Genomic DNA, 20,026 nt, shown 5'->3' on the forward strand with positions numbered 1-20,026 from the left:
CTCCAACCTCTCTTAACCAGTTACTGGATAACACAGGTATCCCAAACATGCCTCTTCGGCCCATACAGAGTAATACTGTTAGGGATGTTATGGGAAAGGACAGCCCCAAGTCTGCTATGGATCCAGAGAGACCACTCCACAGTAATTCCCAGAGTACAGATGTGTCAGCTGCTGTCACTACCACTGCCACCATAAATGAATCAGAAGCTAAACCCAAACTTGCTGTCCCAATCCCTACCAGCAGTCCAAATTTGCAGCCTGCTTCAATTCCCAGCTTGCACCCTAGCACCAACGTGAACTCCAATACTACACCCAGCCTTAACCAAAACCCCATCTCCACCCTTGGTGTCAATCCCAGTCCAAATGTAAACCCAACACCTACCCTCTGCCCCACCCTCAGTACTAACACTAATGCCACCACGAATGTAAGCCCCAACTCAGTCACTTCTGGTCAGAGCAGTCCTGCCTCCACTGTTAGTACCAGTTCTAACTCCAGCTCTGCTCTAAACCCAGCCAGTTCAGCTCTAAAACCAAGCCCTAGTCCTAAACCTGTCACAAGTGTTCACTCAGTCATACAGATCCCTGCCTCTTCTAGCACCATTTCCCCCAACCAGATTACTGTGTTTGTCACCTCTAACGCCATCACCCCAGCCTCCACTCCCCAGGCACCTGCATCTATGGTCTCCACCATGGTGGCTGTCCCTAACAAGAACATTAGACCTCAGGACATCCGGCAGCAGGCCCCTGTCCCCCGACCTCCTCACTTTATCGCCACCACCCCTGTATTTATCAACCCAATTTTCCAGGTCCCAGGTGCGCCTGTGGCTCCCAATACCACAGTGGTATCACAGTCAGTCACCATGATGGGGCCTATTCAAGTGTCCACTACAAACATCCAACTATGTCCTGCCCCAAGTTCCACCCAGTCCTCAGGGGCTAACATGACAAGCACTCAGCCCACCAGAAGTACTATTGGACAGGTCCAGATTGCTACTAGTATGTCCCCATCAGCCCCAGTTGGTATCCTCCCAGCTCCTCAGCAAATTAACCCAGGGGCTCTCAAAACAGAAAATCTAGGTGAGGCAGGTTCTGCTCAGAAATCTAGTCCCCCGGTCCAGCAGCCATCTCCCCATCCAAGCCCTTCAGCATCATCTCCCTTTCAGCCACCCCTGGCTTCTCCTCCTCCCTGCTCTAGTCCTGGGGTTGTTAACTCCATCCGTAAGAGCCCCATGTCTCCATCTCCTACTACACAGGTGAAAAGTAAACCCACACAGGCCGCTGCAGCTGTTACTGGTACAGCTGACTCCCAGCAGAGTCCTGTAGAAAGACATGTGCAGGGGCCCACTGGGGCTGTGCCACCACAGGTCTTTAGTCCTGCCATTCAGATTGAAGCACTAGCTCCCCATACTACTGCTGCTCCAAACAACATTACTCTGCCTGCAGTCTCCTCTCCAATCCCAGTTCCTGGCCAAGTAGCTATTCCTGCTCAAGTTGTTACCCAGGCTCCAGGGTCTGCACCAGCTTCCGTTTCAAGCCCAGCCCAGGCTGTAACTTCTCAAGCTCCTATTGTCACTGTAGTTGGTACTACCACAGGTGTCTCTTCTGCTACCTTGCTTTCTACGGTTGCTCCTGTACAAAGTCCCGTACCGTCCATTATTCCAATTGTTGCTGGACCTGGACCTGTTCAGGAGGTTTCCCCCACCACATCCTCTCCAGTTGCTAACCCCAGTGGAGTTCCGCCAGCTCAGTCTGACCCCCCAGCTATGGAGCCCCCTATGCCACCAGCTGCAGCACCTGCTGAAACCACTCAGACCACCCCAGGTAAACACACAACTGTGAGCTAAAAGAATCATTGGGTATGTATGCATGTATCAAATAAACAGGATAATGACCATATTCTGGCCATAATCCTACACGAACCTTTATATACCGTGTGTCATGCAACCTTAAGTATTAAGCTTTCCTGGGTTTGTACATTTACAAAGAATATTTGGCATTCCTGTTTTTGTTGCTATATGCAAAGCTGTTGCTAACTGGTGGTAGTGGAGGAGAGACAGTTATCCAAGCCTTCTGCTCATCACCTTACAAACATTTACATAGCCACACTATATGTGGTTTTAGTTGAGTAATCAGTGATATGTATTCCTGACTAATAATTTGTTTTACATATTCAAATGTGTCAGTTGAACTATTCAATAATTTTTTCCCAGCACCTATTCAACAAGAAGTCCCACAGTCGCAGGAACCTGTTGCCAGTGAGAAGACCGGTAATTGTGGTCATCTTTGTTTCAAGGATTTGTTAAAAATGCTTGTATTTTAATTAGAAAAGAACAATTCCATATAATATCGTAATAGTCATTTGGAACTAGGTGGCATAGAAATAACTCTTGTTTTTGTCCTGTTCAGGTGAAGAGGTCTCGACGGGTTCTGAGCCAGGGTAAGATTTCTCATAACATTTGTATTCTTTTAACTGCTGTATTGTTGATTAGCTGTGGAATGCTTCATGTGCTGGGGTCTATTAAGGTGTCCCCTACTATTATCTATTCTATCTATTGATCACTGAAAAGTTGGCCTAGTCTTAAGACCCGTGCTCACGAAGGAAAAATGCTTAGACATTTCTAACTCTACTGAAACTCAGGGAGTTCTTTTGGTTGGCCAAGGGGGTACATGGTGAAAACAATGAGCCGCGTGGCCTCAGCACTTGGTATGTATGATTAGCATGCAACAATATAAATATACTAATGCATGTCAGATGTTTAAACAAAAAAAAACAGCCCATCACAAAGCAAATTGTACCACTCCACTGACCTGACCTTTCCTGGGGATTGTCATAATATGGTGGGGAAGTAAAGCCATGTTTGTTCAGCACAGTTTATAGTTTACCGCTGTTTTTCCACTTCTATCACAGATGGGCAAAGAAAAGAAAGACGCCCATCAACTTAGTCCCAAGGTATGTATTTTAACATGTTTGCGCTGCAAAGACACAAGCAGTGATCATGTCGACGCAGTGGATGCTGTCGGGATGAAGACGGACAGTATCTGTGGTAGACGAGGAAAAACAGCAGAGTCCAGAGTGGTATTATATCTTTCTCTGAGTAGAGCAGAGTTAACTCGCACCCTTGCATATTTAATAACACATCCTTGTGTTGTCCTTCCTTCCTTGTCGTTTGTTGTTTTTCTATCTGGTCTTCCCAGAGCTGCTGTGGAGAAGCCCAAGGGACCAAGCCGACGCAGCTCCCGGGCAGAAAAGGAGGTGGAGGAGGAGCCAGTAGCGGACAGCGGCATTAGGAAGAGATCAGCCAGGCCTGGAACCAATGCTGCTGTAAAAGGTAACTTAAATACACAAGCAGCTTTTAAAGACATACACATGGCATTACTACCTTTTCTCTAATACACTTGTGTACTCTTTTTAACAGAAACTGGAGCGAGCCCCACCCAGGCCAAACGAAGGAAGTCTAAATAGCCTGTGAACTGTACTGTAAATGTTTTTGTTTTCCGCTGTGAATCAGTCGATATTGGTTTCTCTGTTCCCAGATTATGAATTTTCACTGGAGGAAGAAACCATGTACAGATTGTTTTTAAAAAGAATTATGCTATTGTTTTGTCCATGCTGTTATGTGAGATTGTAGTTAGAATGTGTGCATACAGTACGTGTTTGTGTGAATGTGCTTTTTATATTAAATGCTGGATTAATCATGTGAAGACTGATAATAGAGCTTGTCATGATTGTATAATTATGTTGTAAAACTGAATTAAATTTTCTACTGCTTTTGGTCTGTGAAACTGTGTAAGGTGATTCATGTATTGTCCTAAGGTTGTTGATCATTTTAAGTTCAGTCTCAGCTTGCTCATTCTTTCCAGTGCTGCATTAAAGTACTGTATTATTGATAAGCACTAGTAGGAGGTGGAGTGTAATGTAAACAGTGAAGACTCCATTTAGGTTAAGAGAAATTAAAGCATTGACAGCACGTGATGCTCTAGGATATGTATATTTTTTTGCTTCCACCAGAAACAGGCATCCTGTATAAATGTAATAAAACTAGTGTAATTTGTAGTATCCACACTGCCATCACTGACTTAAAATTTTGGCTCAGGCAGGGACCACGCACAGTAATTTCTCTCGGTGTTCAGGGTGGTGTGAGCATGCGCAGTTAGTAAACGTTGGGACTCCATTCCAGTCTGTCAGTGAGGGTTCCCTGAGCATCGCATCCTGAACAGCTGTCTACTGTGATAACTTCACCTGCTTTACAAACACAAACAACTTGACCATGAGCGGAGATCATGGACATGGAGATTCTCAGGTACCTCTTAGTCAATAATTCATGTCTGTGGTCAGTTTGTATCAATTCCTTGGAAATAACTGACGAGTATTAATCGTCATGATATGAAATAACGGTTAAGAAATGATAGGTAACGTAATAAGTTACGCTGTTCTCTTAGTCATTTTAGTGAAAACAAAAAAGAAATATGTGGAGTATTTGCATTTTATTGTGGGAAAATACATGTATTTTAAGGTACATTTGTATGCCAATTGAAACTTGAATAACCGAGCTACCGGCATTTGCAAAATTGAAATATTAAAAACATCTTTTTTCACAATTTCCAGGTCAATTCTGGATCTAAAGGAAGCGGTAGGTGCTCTGATGATGATTTCTATTCATATTGACTCTGATTTCCAATCGGAATCGTGATCTGTCTACTGTTAGTTTTTAAAAGGACAGAAATGGCGTCCCAGAGACTAAGTCCCTTCTCCTCCACTCTCTTGCGGCTATTGTTCAAAAACAGGGTCTAAAGTGTACACTTGCGACCCTCGGTTTTTTAATCTGCTGGGTTATTCCGAAAGGGCCTGGCGTCGTGTTTATTTTGCACGCTTTAGTTTTATAATATGTACGTGCAACTACAACGAATTTTGGAGCCGAAAGTGGCAGAATTGGGGCTGAGGACTTAGTCTCTGCGCCATTTTCTTTTTCTGTAGCAGCCAGGGCGCCGATCAGAGAGCCAACTGTCTGCCGTGATATGGAGGCGAGAGCTGGGAGCTTATCGCCTATCCCTGCCCTGCCCGTGTCTCACCACCAGCTGCACGCACTCAGCCTCCATCTCTGTGCGAGAGACATTTATCTGCACTGCCAACAGGGAACGCTCACACATGAGTTTAAAACTTTAAGCTACAGAAAACAAAGTTGCACTACATTATTAAAAAGCATATGCCTTGAGTAGTCATTTTTTGCACAAATTAGAGCTTCCACGCAAGAGTATCCGTTACTCCTGCAAAGTTGAGAGCATTATTTCCCTAGAAGCTTAATTTGCTGCCTGATGAGATGGAAAGCAAAGTCAGTCTGTGGGAAATTATTTAGTTTATAACTGGGATGTGTGCTACTGTTAAATATAGCAGATAATACCCGTTATTAAACTGCCATGACAACAGGGCGCCACGAGGTGATGATCAAGCCAAGCCAGGTCTACCTCAGGAGGGATATCACTCAGCAGGAAGCATTTTAATATGAAGACTCCTGTAAAATCATTGTTATAGCCTAAACATTTTCTAGCTGCACTGAGAGCATGAAACTATTTTTACTCCTCATATTGACTATATCATATATATATATATCAGTATACTGTGGTGTTGTTTTTATTAACTATTATATATATATACTATACTATATAGACTCAGAGTATACTTATTTACCCATAGGCCAGAGGGACTAGAGAACACTAGCAACCAAGTAATCAGCTAAAGTTGAATAAAAGCCTGCTGAAAAAAGCTATTGTTATGTTAAATATTTAAATATTAGAGGAGATGAATGTTGTGAGGATACAGTTGGAATATTAAAGTGATCTTGTGGTAAATCTAAAGTATGACAAGGTTACTAATAAGTATCACTATCAGGTCCCTTTTCTTTTATGAGGGAAATACCATCTCAAAACACCACCATACAGGTGTGTCCTCGAGGATGAAGATGGAGGTTGAACCTCAGGGGCAGCTACAGCAATTGTGTGTTGGGGTGAGATGTAGGGCACTGAGAGCTAATTGGAGAGTGACTTTCAACAGTGGGGTAGAATACAGAAGAAATATGGAGGATGCTTTTTTCTATTTCAGCTTGTGTTATTGCACTTCCTGGCTCAAATAAATGCAAGGGACATCTACAGTAAATCTATAAGTGTAGACAATCAGATGTAAAAGACTGATTCTCAGATATACACACTGGGCAAAAATATTTATTTTTTGTTCTGATATTTCTTTGCTGCTAAACAAGTTGATCTCTCCTTTGTGTCATAGTCACTCACAAACATAAAGACAAGCACAAAGACAAGGAACACAGACACAAAGACCACAAGAAAGACAAGGAGCGAGAGAAATTCAGGCACAGCAACAGGTTGGATATCTGCATCTTCCTCTCATGTTTTTTTGGTCAAATACCAGACAAAATTCGAGTTGATGTTTTTGCATATGGAGTGACCAATGCACATTTCTTTAGCCCTATACCAATATTTGTGTTGTCAACAGCTGCTAAAATTATCATTTTTCAGTGTTACCTTTACCTACTAACATACTGTATATCCTCACAATGCTGTATTTTACCAGTATAAATTCTGTTATGAAGTGGTGGTTTTAGCTGTCATAACTGAATCTTCAATGAGGTGGATAGTGACACATTCCATGTATTTGGATGCAGAGTCTGCCAGTATGAAACGTACAAAAAAGCAAGCATTTCAACAAGAACATGAACAAATCACCCAGGGTACTGCTGATTTCATCGAAACTAATAGAACCTGCCATGTTAAGTCAGCAAACATACATGACAAGGACTCCATGAAATCCACTTTTATGAATGACGTCTGCAGAGCATTTGTAATTTGTAATTGTAACCATTGTGGAACAGTTCTTATGTTGTTTTTTTGTCTAATTGAAATACTTGTGGGCTGTAGGATTAAATTAAATTCAGTTTTATTTATGTAGCTCCAATTCACAACAATTCAAAGTTATCTCATTGCACTTCTCATATAGAGCAGGTCTAGACTGTACTCTTTATATTATTGTTAGTAGAGTCAGGACTTTGATCATTCTTATTGGCAGGTGTCCATGACACTGTCATTGTTTGTTAAAAATGGTTAAGTTTATATTGCTGGTGGTTGGTGCTTTGTCGATGACATCTTTTGTGCCTGTGCATCTGGTCCACATCTGACCTTGTGCACTTGATCTCTGACCTCTGTGGCTTCTGTGTTCCAGTGAACATAAGGACCACTCTGAGAGGAAACACCGAGACAAAGAGAAGCTGAAGCACAGTGACAGCAGCTCAGACAAGCACAGGGAAAAACACAAAGAGAAAGACAAGGACAAAGAGAAGAGGAGAGAGGAGAAGGTTTGTTAATGGACAGTCAGTCTGCCTTTTATAAAAGGCTGTGCAGGCCTTTAGTGTAAATATTATATTTTTGTTTTCTCATTATTACAGAATTATTATTTTGTAAAATTAACTAAAAAGCTTTGTTTTCTCATGATCACAAAATTAAGTATTTTGTGGTCTTGACATAACTCTCGTGTATTAATCTCTTCCAATGTCTTCATGAGACTGCCCTGGTGAGAAAACAAATTACAAAACTAATATCAGCACAGACGGCCCCTATAGCCTTCCATGAACTCTGACTATAAGTTAAAGTTTACAACATTGTTTAAAAGAGGGAAAGTGGTTGAAGCACATTTTACTTATCAAAGAGATATGCTAATATATCTTCCCCTGTTTCTCACAGATCAAATCATCCTATGTAGACAAGCCTAAAAAGGAGAAAGAAAATGGATATGTAAGGTAAACAGCATCTCTTTGTTGTGCCTGATAAATTAATTATAAAGCAGCTCTGGCCATAAGTCATTTTGGAAAGAATTCACTTCAAGCTTAGGCTTTGCTTGGTTATGATTAGTGGGATATTGCTTTACTAATATGCAGTTAAATCTCTTCAATGTGTGGCTTAGAGATGCAAGCTCTCCTGCCATTAAGAGTGAGCCTGAAGAAGACAACGGCTTCTACCCCTCTCCCCAACACAACAAGACCTCCAAACGAGAGTATGATGATGAAGAGTGGGTATCATGCAAATTAAACCAGATCTTTACCTTATGCTTCCTGTTCTGTCACTGTCAGTTCTGTAATCTGAGATACATTTAGATTATCTATATATTTGTTTACAGATTTGAATACAAGCCCAAAAAAGTCAAGACAGAACATGACAAAAAGGCCAAGAAGAGGAAACATGAGTACGAAGAGGATGAGGAAGATGAGGTTTATTATTTTTTTTTTTTTTTTTACATTATTTTGATGAATACATTATCATATTCCCAGGGCTGGAGTGTCTGCTGTTTGTGTTCTATTCTGTTCTCTTCACTTGTTTCAGGACATCAAGCCCAAAAAGAAGACAAAAGACAAAAATGTAACAGAGGGAAAGAAAGCCAAAAAAGAAGAAGAGGAGAAGTGGAAATGGTAAGATAATTTTGATAATTTTTCCTCAGGAAATTACACACCAAGGACAGTTAGCTGATATAAACAGCTACTGACAAGTAGATACTATAGTTTTCTTTTCTCTCATGGGTTGTATTTTATTGTTGTTTCTGGTGATTAGGTGGGAGGAGGAAAGATATACTGATGGCTCCAAATGGCGCTTCCTTGAGCATAAGGGTCCAGTGTTTGCACCTCCATATGAACCCTTGCCTGACAAAGTCAAATTTTTCTATGATGGTGAGTCTGTCTGTGTAAAAAAAAGTTGTAATATATTATTAATTTTGTATGGTCAAGACTACAGTGTGAGTTTTCTGTATTTGTAGGTAAGCCTATGAAGCTTAGTGCCCCTGCTGAGGAGGTAGCTACATTTTTTGCCAAGATGTTGGATCATGAGTACACCACTAAGGACATCTTCAGGAAGAACTTCTTTAAGGACTGGAGGAAGGTGAGGAGATAAAGACATTTTCAAGTGTCTCAAGTTGAGCACATGAGCCAGAGTCTACAGAAGGTGTGACGTTCAAGTATTTAAGTTGGACATGCTTCAGATGTCTTCTCTTTTATTTTAGGAAATGACATCAGAGGAGAAGTCAAAGATCACCGACCTGAACAAGTGCAACTTCAGTGAGATGAATGAATACTTCAAGGCCCAATCAGAAGCTAGGAAACAGCTGTCAAAAGAGGAGAAACAGGTAGGCCTACATTCATGCAGACTCTCCCAATCCTGAAACCATCACGAAATCTCTCACTGCATTTTCATATTTTCATACACTTTGTAGAAAAACAAAGAGGAGAATGAGAGACTCCTCCAGGAGTACGGTTTCTGCATCATGGACAACCACAAGGAGAGGATTGGAAACTTCCGCATCGAGCCGCCAGGCCTCTTTCGAGGACGAGGCGATCATCCGAAGATGGGCATGCTGAAACGACGCATCAGACCTGAAGACATCATTATTAACTGTAGCAAGTAGGTAATCTCAACACCACCGTTATCACCACCCTCACTGCCATGGACCTTTTCATTTTTAGTTTAGTTTTTAGGTATAAGATTCATAGGATAAACACAAAACCTGTCAGAACACTGATGTTAATATTATGTCTTGTCCTGAGTTTTTACCACAAGATGGCCCTGTCAAACTATTGTAGTTATGTGAAAGTACATAGTGGGAGTAGTGTGTGAATTATAAGGGTAAGGTGTGAACATGTGTGATTGGAAAACAGAATATATTAAGTGGGTGCTTGTGGAAGCTATTAGTCTGTCAAAAGGACACATGCAGACATAAACCTCACATTCATTGTCCTGCTCTTAACCTCTCTCTCCCTGCTCATCCTCTTTTTTCATTTTCTTTCCCATTATCTTCCATCTTCTCACTGCCATGTTGTGCTGGATTTATTTATAGACAGTGGGAATAATTTTCGTTTTATTTCTGTTATTCCATGCCTCAGGGGCAGTGTGTGTGTGTGAGAGAGAGAGAGAGAGAGAGAGAGTTTACAGGAAGGCTAATTTGCAGCATTCAGTTGCCATCACGGAGACACCAGCAAAAGAATGTATATAGTGCATGTTGTATACATAGTAACACAGATGCACACGTGCCGGCACTCTGTCAAAGGTAGTTTTCCTGTCTGAGTACGCTGTGTGTGTGCAAACAATAACACGACCCAGGGAGGACATGTCGACCCCCACATACTGGTCATAATGGGGTTTGTTTTACAGTGACATTTCTCTGTACACTATTGTCTCATAGCTGTAGTGTTTACAATATAAAGTTCATCTTAGATTGGCCCATAAAGATGAAAAAATATTTTATTGAAGTAGATTCATTTTAGGTCTGTAATAAGTGCTGCTTATTATACCTATGAGGAATGCACCTTAATCAACACATAGGTAGAAACACAGTCTCAGTGGTCTCAGACAACACTGAGATGCTGTGCTAAATATACATATGGGAAAAGCTGTCAACACATTTCGCACCTATTTATAGTAAACCTGCCTCTTTTTCTGTAGGGACTCCAAGCACCCTAAACCTCCCCCAGGAACAAAATGGAAGGAGGTTCGTCATGATAACAAGGTGACCTGGCTGGTATCTTGGACGGAGAACATCCAGGGCTCCATTAAGTACATCATGTTGAATCCTAGCTCCAGGATCAAGGTACTGACTTAATCCTAACTAAAGGAGTTTAAATATGTCACCAGTGATCCCTTGTTGAAAAAAATTATCCATCTGTTTCCCTGTTGGATAAACAGTTTGTTGTGTGTGTGTGTGTGCAGGGGGAGAAGGACTGGCAGAAATATGAGACTGCTCGACGATTGAAGAAATGTGTGGATCGCCTCCGTACCCAGTATAGAGACGACTGGAAGTCAAAAGAGATGAGGATCAGGCAGAGAGCTGTGGCACTGTATTTCATAGACAAGGTGAGGAGAAATACAGTAAAACTGTAATGATAAGATACAGAACAAGTGGGGAAAATATTACAAACACCAACATATCTTTGATTTTAACTTGTTATGTATATGAAAAAAGCACTGGATGGAGATTGAAATCTACCATCAGAGTAAGGTCCTCGCAATGTTACTAAGCATGTTAGCAATGAAATGCTGAAATTTACAGTTTTCATTTTACTATAGACCCCCTTTTATCATTTCTGTTAACCACAAGGGCTCCCTTCTTAAGTCTTGATAATGATCACGATGCGTGGCGTTTCCCCTGTAGCTTGCACTGAGGGCTGGTAACGAAAAGGAGGAAGGTGAGACGGCGGACACAGTTGGCTGCTGCTCACTGCGGGTGGAGCACATCAAACTGTACCCCAAGATGGACGACCAGGAGTACGTGGTGGAGTTTGACTTCTTGGGAAAGGACTCCATCCGCTACTACAACAAGATCCCTGTAGAGAAGAGGGTAAGAAAGGGAAGGGACTGTGAGGAGAGGAACATGGGAACGGAGGGAGAGAAGAGTTGGTAGATACATTAAAGCACAAAGCTGTGACTTTACGTGGTTTTATGGGTGGTGTTGGGTGTGTATTTGACAGTTATGTGAATTTAGTGTTAATGGGATAAGAATTTGCTACGCTGTGGAGGATGTTTGCACAGACAGGTGATCAGGCACTAAAAGCTTTCCGTTAGTTCTGCCTCAGAGGGTGGTCTGTTTCCTGCTATTACCGGAGTGCAAAGACACACAAACACACACAGATATGCAAACAGACACACGCTAGACATGTTCTGTATTCAGTCACAAATTCTTCAACAAGTCTGGGCACCATCTATTTGGCCACACTTCCTCTCTGCATCCTCACTTACACATAGAAATGCATACAAAAGACACATTAACCTGTAATAAACCACCTGCACTTGTCATCATGAACAGGAATAATATAGCACCCCCATATGGCAGAAATGTGATTGTGCATCCCCGAACACTGTTAGTCTGACCTTGTTAAATGTAAGTGATTTCGTGCTAAATAAATCTTTGCTGATTTATTATCAGGTCTTTAAAAACCTTCAGCTGTTCCTGGAGAACAAGCAGCCTGAAGATGACCTCTTTGACAGACTGAATGTAAGAAACACACACATGAATATATGCCTCTGAGGCTGAACTGTTTAAATTGCTAGTTGTAATACTTCTGTCACTCTGTTTCCGCTTCCTCTCCAAACTGTACCCTCTTTTCTTTCTCCGTGTTTCCTGCAGACTTCTATTCTGAATAAGCACTTACAGGAGCTGATGGATGGCCTGACAGCCAAGGTCTTTCGTACCTACAACGCCTCCATCACCCTGCAACAGCAGCTCAAGGAACTTTCCTGCTGTGAGTGACAGCAGCTTCAGCCAGTCACACACTGCTCACTTGTATAACACCCACATCGTTTCTAAGCACAGCTAAAACTCGTAATCACTCTTTACGGTTTTTCACAATTTTCCTGCAATTCAACCAAAACTCACTTAGATAGTCTGATATTCTGCAGTGTCGAGTGAGAGGCGTACATGTACACACACGTGAAAAATAAATGTTTTTGCACTTTTTTATGAATACAATTAAAAATGGTGATTAGATTTGACACAATTAAATTACATAAAAAAGTATTTCGTATCGTTATTTTTTTTTCTTAAATGTATATGGAAGTCTGAAAGATGAATTAACATTCTTAAAATGTCTGACAATTGCACAAAAATGTCTAGAAAAGTATAATAAGAAAAAGTATTTTGGACCAGTACACATTGCTGTAAACTCAACAGATGATTCCACCTGTTGTTATCACAGAAACTTTCAGTAATGTATGAGAGGCTATGTAACCGGTGGCGTCTGTGTTGTGTTTGTTAGGACAAATAATAAAACAAAAGACTTATTATACCTTGAAATGCATAACCACTGCAAAACTTGGGTCTGTAATTTCAAATTTAAATCATTTTAAACTACTTCTCCTGCCTTGTTGTGTCATTGTTGGGTCTCTAGCTGATGACAGCATCCCAGCTAAAATCCTGTCATACAACCGAGCCAACCGGGCAGTGGCTATCCTCTGTAACCACCAGAGAGCTCCACCCAAAACATTTGAGAAGTCCATGCAAAACCTTCAGACCAAGGTAAACCCCTGTGTTCCACCTTTCTTCAGTTTTGTTGCCCCTCCACAAGCAATGATGTCTTGGCATCATCTTGGTTGCCTTGGAGATTTTTTGTCATTGTAAAAGATAAAGATATTCCCTCTCTACGTGTTGCAGATTATCTACTTCACTCGGCGTGTGTTTGTTGTGATTGCAGATCGACGAGAAACAGAATCAACTGTCAGCAGCCAGGAAGCAGCTGAAGGCTGCCAAGGCTGATCACAAGGCTTCCCATGATGACAAAAGCAAAAAGTAAGAAAGCCTGAGCGCTGCTAACCAGTGCAAGAGGCTGTCACAGTTTTATTCATTACTTACTTACTTAAACTTCTTCGTCTGTGGGATGTAAGGCCACGAAGTTTTATCTGTACAGACTACTAAACATCAGATGAACAATACAGTATAATTCTTCCTCTCTTTGTGTCTCCCTGCGTCTATGCATCTCTGTCTTTGTCTTTCTCTGTATCTCTTTTTCTTTCTGTATCCATCTCCCTCTGTCTGTCCTTGTGTCTCTCTCAGGGCTGTGGAGGTGAAGCGTAAAGCTGTCCAGAGGATAGAGGAGCAGCTGATGAAGCTCCAGGTGCAGGCCACAGACAGAGAGGAGAACAAGCAGATTGCTCTGGGCACCTCCAAGCTCAACTACCTGGATCCACGCATATCTGTTGCATGGTATTTATGTGGCACAGCAAAAGCTGTTTACCTCTGTTTATCAGCTACTAACTATTATTTGATTAAAGGTGTCATTACGGTAAAAAAAAAAAAAAACCTGTGACATTAAATGAGTAAACCACCTACTGTTTAATAGGCCGGCTTTCTCTGGGTGGGCGGGTGTGCGGGGTGCATATCTACCTTGATGACAGAAAGGCAGGAAATGCTCTTGCATTGTAGGAAAAGGAGTAGCACAAGCACAAAAGCTAACGGCTGCAGAAGGAAAATAAGAGGAAGAAAAGCGTGTGAGCGTGAGGAACAATGGGGTTTGTTTCTGAAAGCCAGGGAGCGTCCCCAAACAGCACTCTTTCCTCCATGTGGGAAGTCAATGAGGAGCTGTCTATGGCTGAATGGAGGGCCAGGCCACAGAGAAGGGGAATAGTGGTCCGCCCTCCCTAACCCATACCCCACAGCTATTTATGGAGAGCCTCCTCCTCAAGCACAATGGTTACAGGAATGCTCCATGTTTTGCCCGATTGTAAAGCGTAAGGGATGGGGTCCCCCCCTTTGTAGGGTGGTGCATGGGAACCTGGTCTACACTTTTGTTGTATGTGTATGTATATGTGTAACAGAGATGAAAACATTGAATCAAATGGGGTTGATTGCTAGCTGACATATTATTCTGTCATGCAGAGAGTGTAGTAGGTTCAGACTATAAAGAGATTCGCTAGAACAATCTGTTCTTGCTAGCACAGTTGACTTGACTGTTGAGAAACCGCATATAATTAGTTACGTAAGTCATTCTAAATAACAGCTACAACCTTTGCTTGAATTAAGAAGAGAAATTATCTTGTTTTCTGTTTAGTTAGCTACTAGCTAGCTACTTAAGTTTGATTCACGTATACCAAATATGTTGAGTGTTTCTTATTCCCATAGTATAGTATCTACTAATTCTATTAAGTATATGCTATGCACTGGCATAATTATGTACTATTTAGGGGGTTACTGTAAAATAATTTTACAAAATTAACAGGAAGTTAGTTTAACAAGAAACTGACAAGAAAACTATATAAATATTATTTATTTTTATTTTTCAGAAAATATCACTTGTGTTTACATATATACAATTTATATTTAGATTATTCATTGGCAGTCCAACCTGAGCTGTTTCTTCACCACCCAGTGCCCAATACTTCCTTCTTGCCTCACATTATATTGTGGAACGGTAGTCTCTCTTAACACTGCACTCAACAGTCAAGTACAGCAAGTGTGACTCAAAAAACTGAATTTGCATTTTAATCCAGAATCAGAACACAAGTGTGCCATAAAATTCTAACCATTATCACGCGGGATTCATGGGATCCCTTGATTTTCGATACATTTCTGAGCTTAAAATCTATGAAATGAAACATTAGTATTTGTTTGGTGTCCATCTTGGTCCATAACACTAGAGTGTAGCTGTGGAGTTCCTGCACTTCAAGTCATAAAAGTCACTAGGAGTCACTGCCCCCCCCTCGAAAAAGCACAGGTGTTACTAATAGCATTAAGGATTGCTCCATTGTATTCAAGTGTCCCAGTAAGCCATGACAGTGTGACCTTTTTACAGCAGACATTTTGGTATGTCATAACAGGAAAAGCACACGTATAATCAATAACATTGATAACGAGTGCATTCCATTTAGTTGAACTAGTTTCAGGGCCCTGTATTTGGCATGCTGGCTCACTGGCTTGGCTTACTGGGTCACTTAATGGAACTGAGCCATCGGTAATGACATTTGTTTCACCTGTGCTTTTCCTGCTATGACAAGTCAAAATCTGCTGTGAAAAAGGTCTATAACAGGCACCTGTCATATGTGTGAATCAATGTATTAACATTACCACAAGTTCAGTATACTGTACACATGGGCTGTCTAAAGACACTGGATTGTAGAAGATATTATACTAATATAGTAATACATAGTGGACTCTTTCCCAGTTCAATATAAAAAGTAAACAAGCAATGATCATTAATCAAGTCCCAACAACATTAATGCAATGCACATGAGCCCATAGTTTTAGATTTTCTGTTGACAACTGAGTCACTGTCTAGTCTTCTTCATGGGAATTTCCTATAATAGTAGTTCCTCTATATAATACAGACACAATAGTGGTGCAGTGGTGCAGCCAGTGAGTGGATGAGCCCAGTCATTTTTTGCCCTTAACTGGTCTATCTTCCCTCCACTCCAGGTGCAAGAAATGGGGCGTTCCCATTGAGAAGATCTACAACAAAACCCAGAGAGAGAAGTTCGCCTGGGCAATTGACATGGCTGACAAGGACTATGAGTTTTAAACACACTTAATGTTTTAACTTTTCTACCCATGCCTTTCTTTGATTGTAAAGATGGTTTGTAGCTGATGTCAAATGATTCCACTGTGTGGTTAATGCAGGGCTGTGAAGGAGGAAGAAGACTTTGAGCTGTGACCACAGTTTCATACTTGTGCTGTATATATGGATTGGTTGTGAATATAGGAAAATAACTCTTGAACCATTTGTCCAAGCTGCCAAAGGGCATCTCTCTTAAAAAAAATCACAGTAGTGTGTATGTAGCTGCAGCTATCTGCCTATGATCAATCAACTATGAACACATTAGTATTATCTTTTGTCAGACATGACCGTACTGAAATTCGTAAGCCATCAGACTGATTGAGAAATTCTATATTCTCATAGAATAATGAATTAATACATGTTTGTGTGGGAGACTGTGAGGAACAACATGGGAGATAATAGGATGAATTTCAATTTGTGGAATTTTAGTGTGAAAGATTGGTACAATAAAATGAGCCTGACAGACTGATGACCGTGTGAAGAATAGAAACCCTAGCACTATGCTCACATAATTATTAGCACACCGAATGTCATCTTTTTTTTCCATTTAGTTTGATTTTGCAGTTTATTTCAGGGATGTACATATTTTTGTCATTTTTCAGTAACTGATTCAGTGTTTTATAAAATGTGTGCTGTATGCATTGTCAACAAAAAGCTCTTCATTGCTCATATGCAACTCGTGTGGGTCTGTTTCCACAGTTTTGCAATGAACAAGACGTAATATTCCTCTTGGTTACTTGAAACAGCTGAAGTACTGCATAATGGTTGGTGTGTCAGAGCTGAAAGAGACTGTTCCTTCAGACAGATGGTTTCTAAGAGGGATGTGGATTTTGCCAAAAAAATTATCACAGAAGTCTATCATTGTAGTGTGCTGTTTTTTTGTATTGCTGTGATTAAGCAGAAAGTGTCCTCTTTGAATTAATTTCTAAATGTGAATGGATATTTTAACTTTTGTCATTAATTATTTCTTGCTATTTGATCATTTATCACACAACTCCTGATTGGTTTAATGCTTATTGTTTTGAGCTTTGTAGTTTTCAGAATAAAACATCAACCTTGTCGTTTTTGTCCTCGCTTTGTCCTTTTTTAAAAAACTTAAATATGTGTGAAAAAGGGATTTAAACAACAAGCTGAATCCCTGAGTATACAAAGAGAAACATAATCCTGTCAGTGATGTAATCAATAGCAATCAGTCAAGTCAGGGGTCATAGTCCAGTTCCCAATGATATGTCTCAAAAACAATTCATTTCTCAATATTATTTTCTATTTTCACTTATATTTCATCATTTATATGGATAAATGATCAAAGTTATCGTTTTGCAGGTGAGACGAAAAGTGCAGCAATTTAATAATTATGAGAATTAAACCAATTATGAGAACTAAACCAACCCATTGTAGTAAGGTGCAGTATTAGTTACAGGAGGAATAAGTAGTTATAAGCAAGTTGTAACTTGACAAATTGCCATGGTCACAGGTTATGTGGAGGAGACAGCTACTCATGAAGTACAGTATAAGCAGAGGGTCTGCTTCTTTAAGAGGCCGATAACAGGCGCTCCTACTTGAAGGATGAGCTACGTCAAGCTACGGCAGAGAAACGCATGATTACCGGAAGTAGGTTAATTTTGTCCAAATAAATGCATGAAGGTGTTCGCTATTTCATATTCTCCTAGTGCAATGTACAGTGGAGGTGGGATATCAGAACACACAACGCAAAAGTACTTTGAAGTAGCTAGCAGTTACAGAGGCAAGACAGAGCTAAATTAAAATTAAAGATTGAATAAGGCAATTGGTAGAGCTTCAGAGATGCCAAAAAATGTATCAACAGAAATAAATCAACGTCTTTGTGTTGTGAGTTTCGTAAATAATGTATTTATGGCAGGGCTTCCACTCATAAACGGCTTGTATGTAAGGACAAAGTAAAAACCCTATAACATAAAGGAGCAGGAAACCTGAAAAGGAGATATGATCTGTCAAATCTGTACATCTGGATCTGGGTTTACTTTTGGATAAAAGTAAAAGACACCTTCAATACCTGTTGTCTCATTAGGTCTGATGATGGTATCAACAAATGAATATCAAGCTGTTTACAGCTCCAGATGCGTACTTGAATGTCACCACTGCTGTCCTCATGACGCTGCTTTAGCTCAGTTGAAATATGACCATAATAATGTAACTGATTACTTTATTTACATGCACATTTTAAAAATACAATATGATAGATACTTATTCATCCTGTCATCTTTTTTGAGTCAAGGAATGATGCACTTTGTGAAATGGGTTGAAATCCTAATGGTACACTGGAAAATTAGTAACAGAAAAAGGCTGTGTTTCAAATGTAGAGTTTTTTTTACAATGTTTTTCTTTACAATGTTGACAGCAAATTAATTTGACTCTAATGTAATCGACAATGCAAATGTAAAAATCATAATTACATAAAGGGTACAAAGTGGGGCTCAAACTAAAATATTAAAACCCTACCCAGTGTCCCTAATGTGCATCCTCCAAAACAGTGTAACAAGTTCCTTGACACGACTTTTATTGTGGAACCCCGTAGCGGAAGTCTGGTTTTTGACTGTGTTGATGGTGCTGGTGGTGGCTGGGGGGAGAAGGGCCTACACTGGCTGTGTCTGAGAGCAGACAAACTTGCGTAGTCTTGCCACGGTTCTCGCTGTGTGCCTGCCTCTCTCTGTGAACGTCCGGAGGAGAGAAGAGGAAACGGGAATTGTTGTCGTCGGGACTGCAGCGCCTTTCCAGGGCCTAGCGATGATTTAATCACGGAAAACCGGGGTGTGGGGGTAAAAGGAGAAGGAGAAAGACGACGGGAGCGCGAGAGGAGAGAGAGGAGCAGCCTCAGCCGATAGAGATGTGCGGTCGGGCCGAGATTGCGGCGGTAGGTACAGCACAGCAGTCCCTGCGACGTGCTGTTTTCCAGTTGTTTTTTCTCCGCACAGTAAGGCGAAAAGAGAGGGGGAGAGACGGGCAGAATAGCTACTGCTACCTGGGCTTTTTCCGTGGTGAAAACAGCCGTGATTCTTCCTTTTGGCCCAGCGATATGCTAGCACACACCGGCCCCGTTTCCACGCTGTGAATAGCCAGACGTTTCTTGTTGTCCCACTCTGCTGCCATTCGCCACCAGTCCTATTCCCAACAATGTTATGCCTCTTTTATCCAGAAGGAAACTTTGTTTTCCTCTGGGACGGACTGCAGCAGGTTACAGGCCTGTTGGTAGTTTTAAAAATCAGTTTAAATGAGCTGCTAGATTAAAAGTAAAATCGTGTCGGTGAGAAAGTTATCTGGCGTGATTATCTTAATCAGCACGTTTTCTAGCCAGACGGGTTGCAGCTGTCATTTATTTACATCAATGTTAATGATAAATCTTATTACTGTTACTGTTTGGATTTAACTGTGTTTCAGTGGTAGCTTATTCAATACTGAGACTAACATTACCCATGTAGAAAAATCAATAAAATCACATATTTTATTAAATGTTAAAATGGAATGCTTTGTATGCCAAACTACATACGTGTCTATTTTTACATGATTATGACCATTTTTAAAAATGGATTTAATAGAACATAGCTACATTATTTATTATGTAGGCTATATGCTGTTTTACTACCTCATTATGTACTTATACTGTAGGTTTTATGACATATGTTTAGTCATGTACAAAACATGAGTCCATATTAATGTAAAACTAAATATTCAAAGTTTGCATGTTCATATACAAAACAGACTTTTTGCCATTGTGTGTTATTAATGACATTATTTTATCCCAGGTAGCATTCTGGAATTTGTGTAAAATGTCACTATTTATTGTCAGAAATGCATCTGTAAGATCAAGTAGTCTGAACACTAAAAAAGGATTTTGGTTAAATGTAAAGTTATAAATGGGCATATTTCTGGCTTTTAGAAAATACTGAAAACAGTATTAAAAATACAAA

At 40.5% G+C, this 20,026-nt stretch overlaps 3 protein-coding genes across 14 annotated transcripts in view; all 3 read left to right on the forward strand.

Annotated features, from left to right (window-relative positions):
• Positions 1–3,783, forward strand: part of ncoa6 (nuclear receptor coactivator 6) — a 12,540-nt gene extending 8,757 nt beyond the window's left edge. For 4 of the 9 annotated variants that reach the window (XM_044210634.1, XM_044210635.1, XM_044210636.1 and 1 more), the window contains exons 12-17: positions 1–1,821; positions 2,211–2,267; positions 2,407–2,437; positions 2,909–2,950; positions 3,196–3,329; positions 3,417–3,783. The exon at positions 1–1,821 is cut by the window's left edge and continues 1,219 nt beyond it. In XM_044210634.1, the coding sequence (XP_044066569.1) occupies positions 1–1,821; positions 2,211–2,267; positions 2,407–2,437; positions 2,909–2,950; positions 3,196–3,329; positions 3,417–3,463 (2,132 nt within the window). In that variant the 3' untranslated portion in view covers positions 3,464–3,783. Of the gene's footprint in view, positions 1,822–2,210; positions 2,268–2,406; positions 2,438–2,638; positions 3,330–3,416 lie in introns of those variants that run through there. The other 5 variants (XM_044210642.1, XR_006379469.1, XM_044210639.1 and 2 more) reach the window with 5 other exon arrangements.
• A 360-nt stretch (positions 3,784–4,143) lies between these two features.
• top1b (DNA topoisomerase Ib) lies at positions 4,144–17,142 on the forward strand. The gene is made up of 21 exons (XM_044210643.1): positions 4,144–4,301; positions 4,607–4,631; positions 6,278–6,374; positions 7,229–7,361; positions 7,747–7,802; positions 7,967–8,071; positions 8,180–8,270; positions 8,383–8,468; positions 8,608–8,723; positions 8,810–8,931; positions 9,053–9,175; positions 9,263–9,450; positions 10,489–10,633; positions 10,753–10,896; positions 11,195–11,380; positions 11,966–12,034; positions 12,167–12,281; positions 12,927–13,054; positions 13,230–13,324; positions 13,589–13,738; positions 15,944–17,142. Exons 1-21 carry the CDS (start codon positions 4,269–4,271, stop codon positions 16,044–16,046), a joined length of 2,310 nt encoding a protein of 769 aa, XP_044066578.1. The 5' UTR covers positions 4,144–4,268; the 3' UTR covers positions 16,047–17,142.
• A 1,499-nt stretch (positions 17,143–18,641) lies between these two features.
• plcg1 (phospholipase C, gamma 1) overlaps positions 18,642–20,026 on the forward strand; it is a 28,404-nt gene continuing 27,019 nt past the window's right edge. The window contains exon 1 of one of the 4 annotated variants that reach the window (XM_044212918.1): positions 18,642–18,972. The gene's annotated coding sequence lies outside the window, so the exon portion shown is untranslated. The remainder of the gene's footprint in view (positions 18,973–20,026) is intronic. The other 3 variants (XM_044212920.1, XM_044212919.1, XM_044212921.1) reach the window with 3 other exon arrangements.

This window comes from Siniperca chuatsi, linkage group LG10 (genome assembly GCF_020085105.1).
Source record: "Siniperca chuatsi isolate FFG_IHB_CAS linkage group LG10, ASM2008510v1, whole genome shotgun sequence".
In the NCBI taxonomy this organism is placed as follows: Eukaryota; Metazoa; Chordata; class Actinopteri; order Centrarchiformes; family Sinipercidae; genus Siniperca; species Siniperca chuatsi.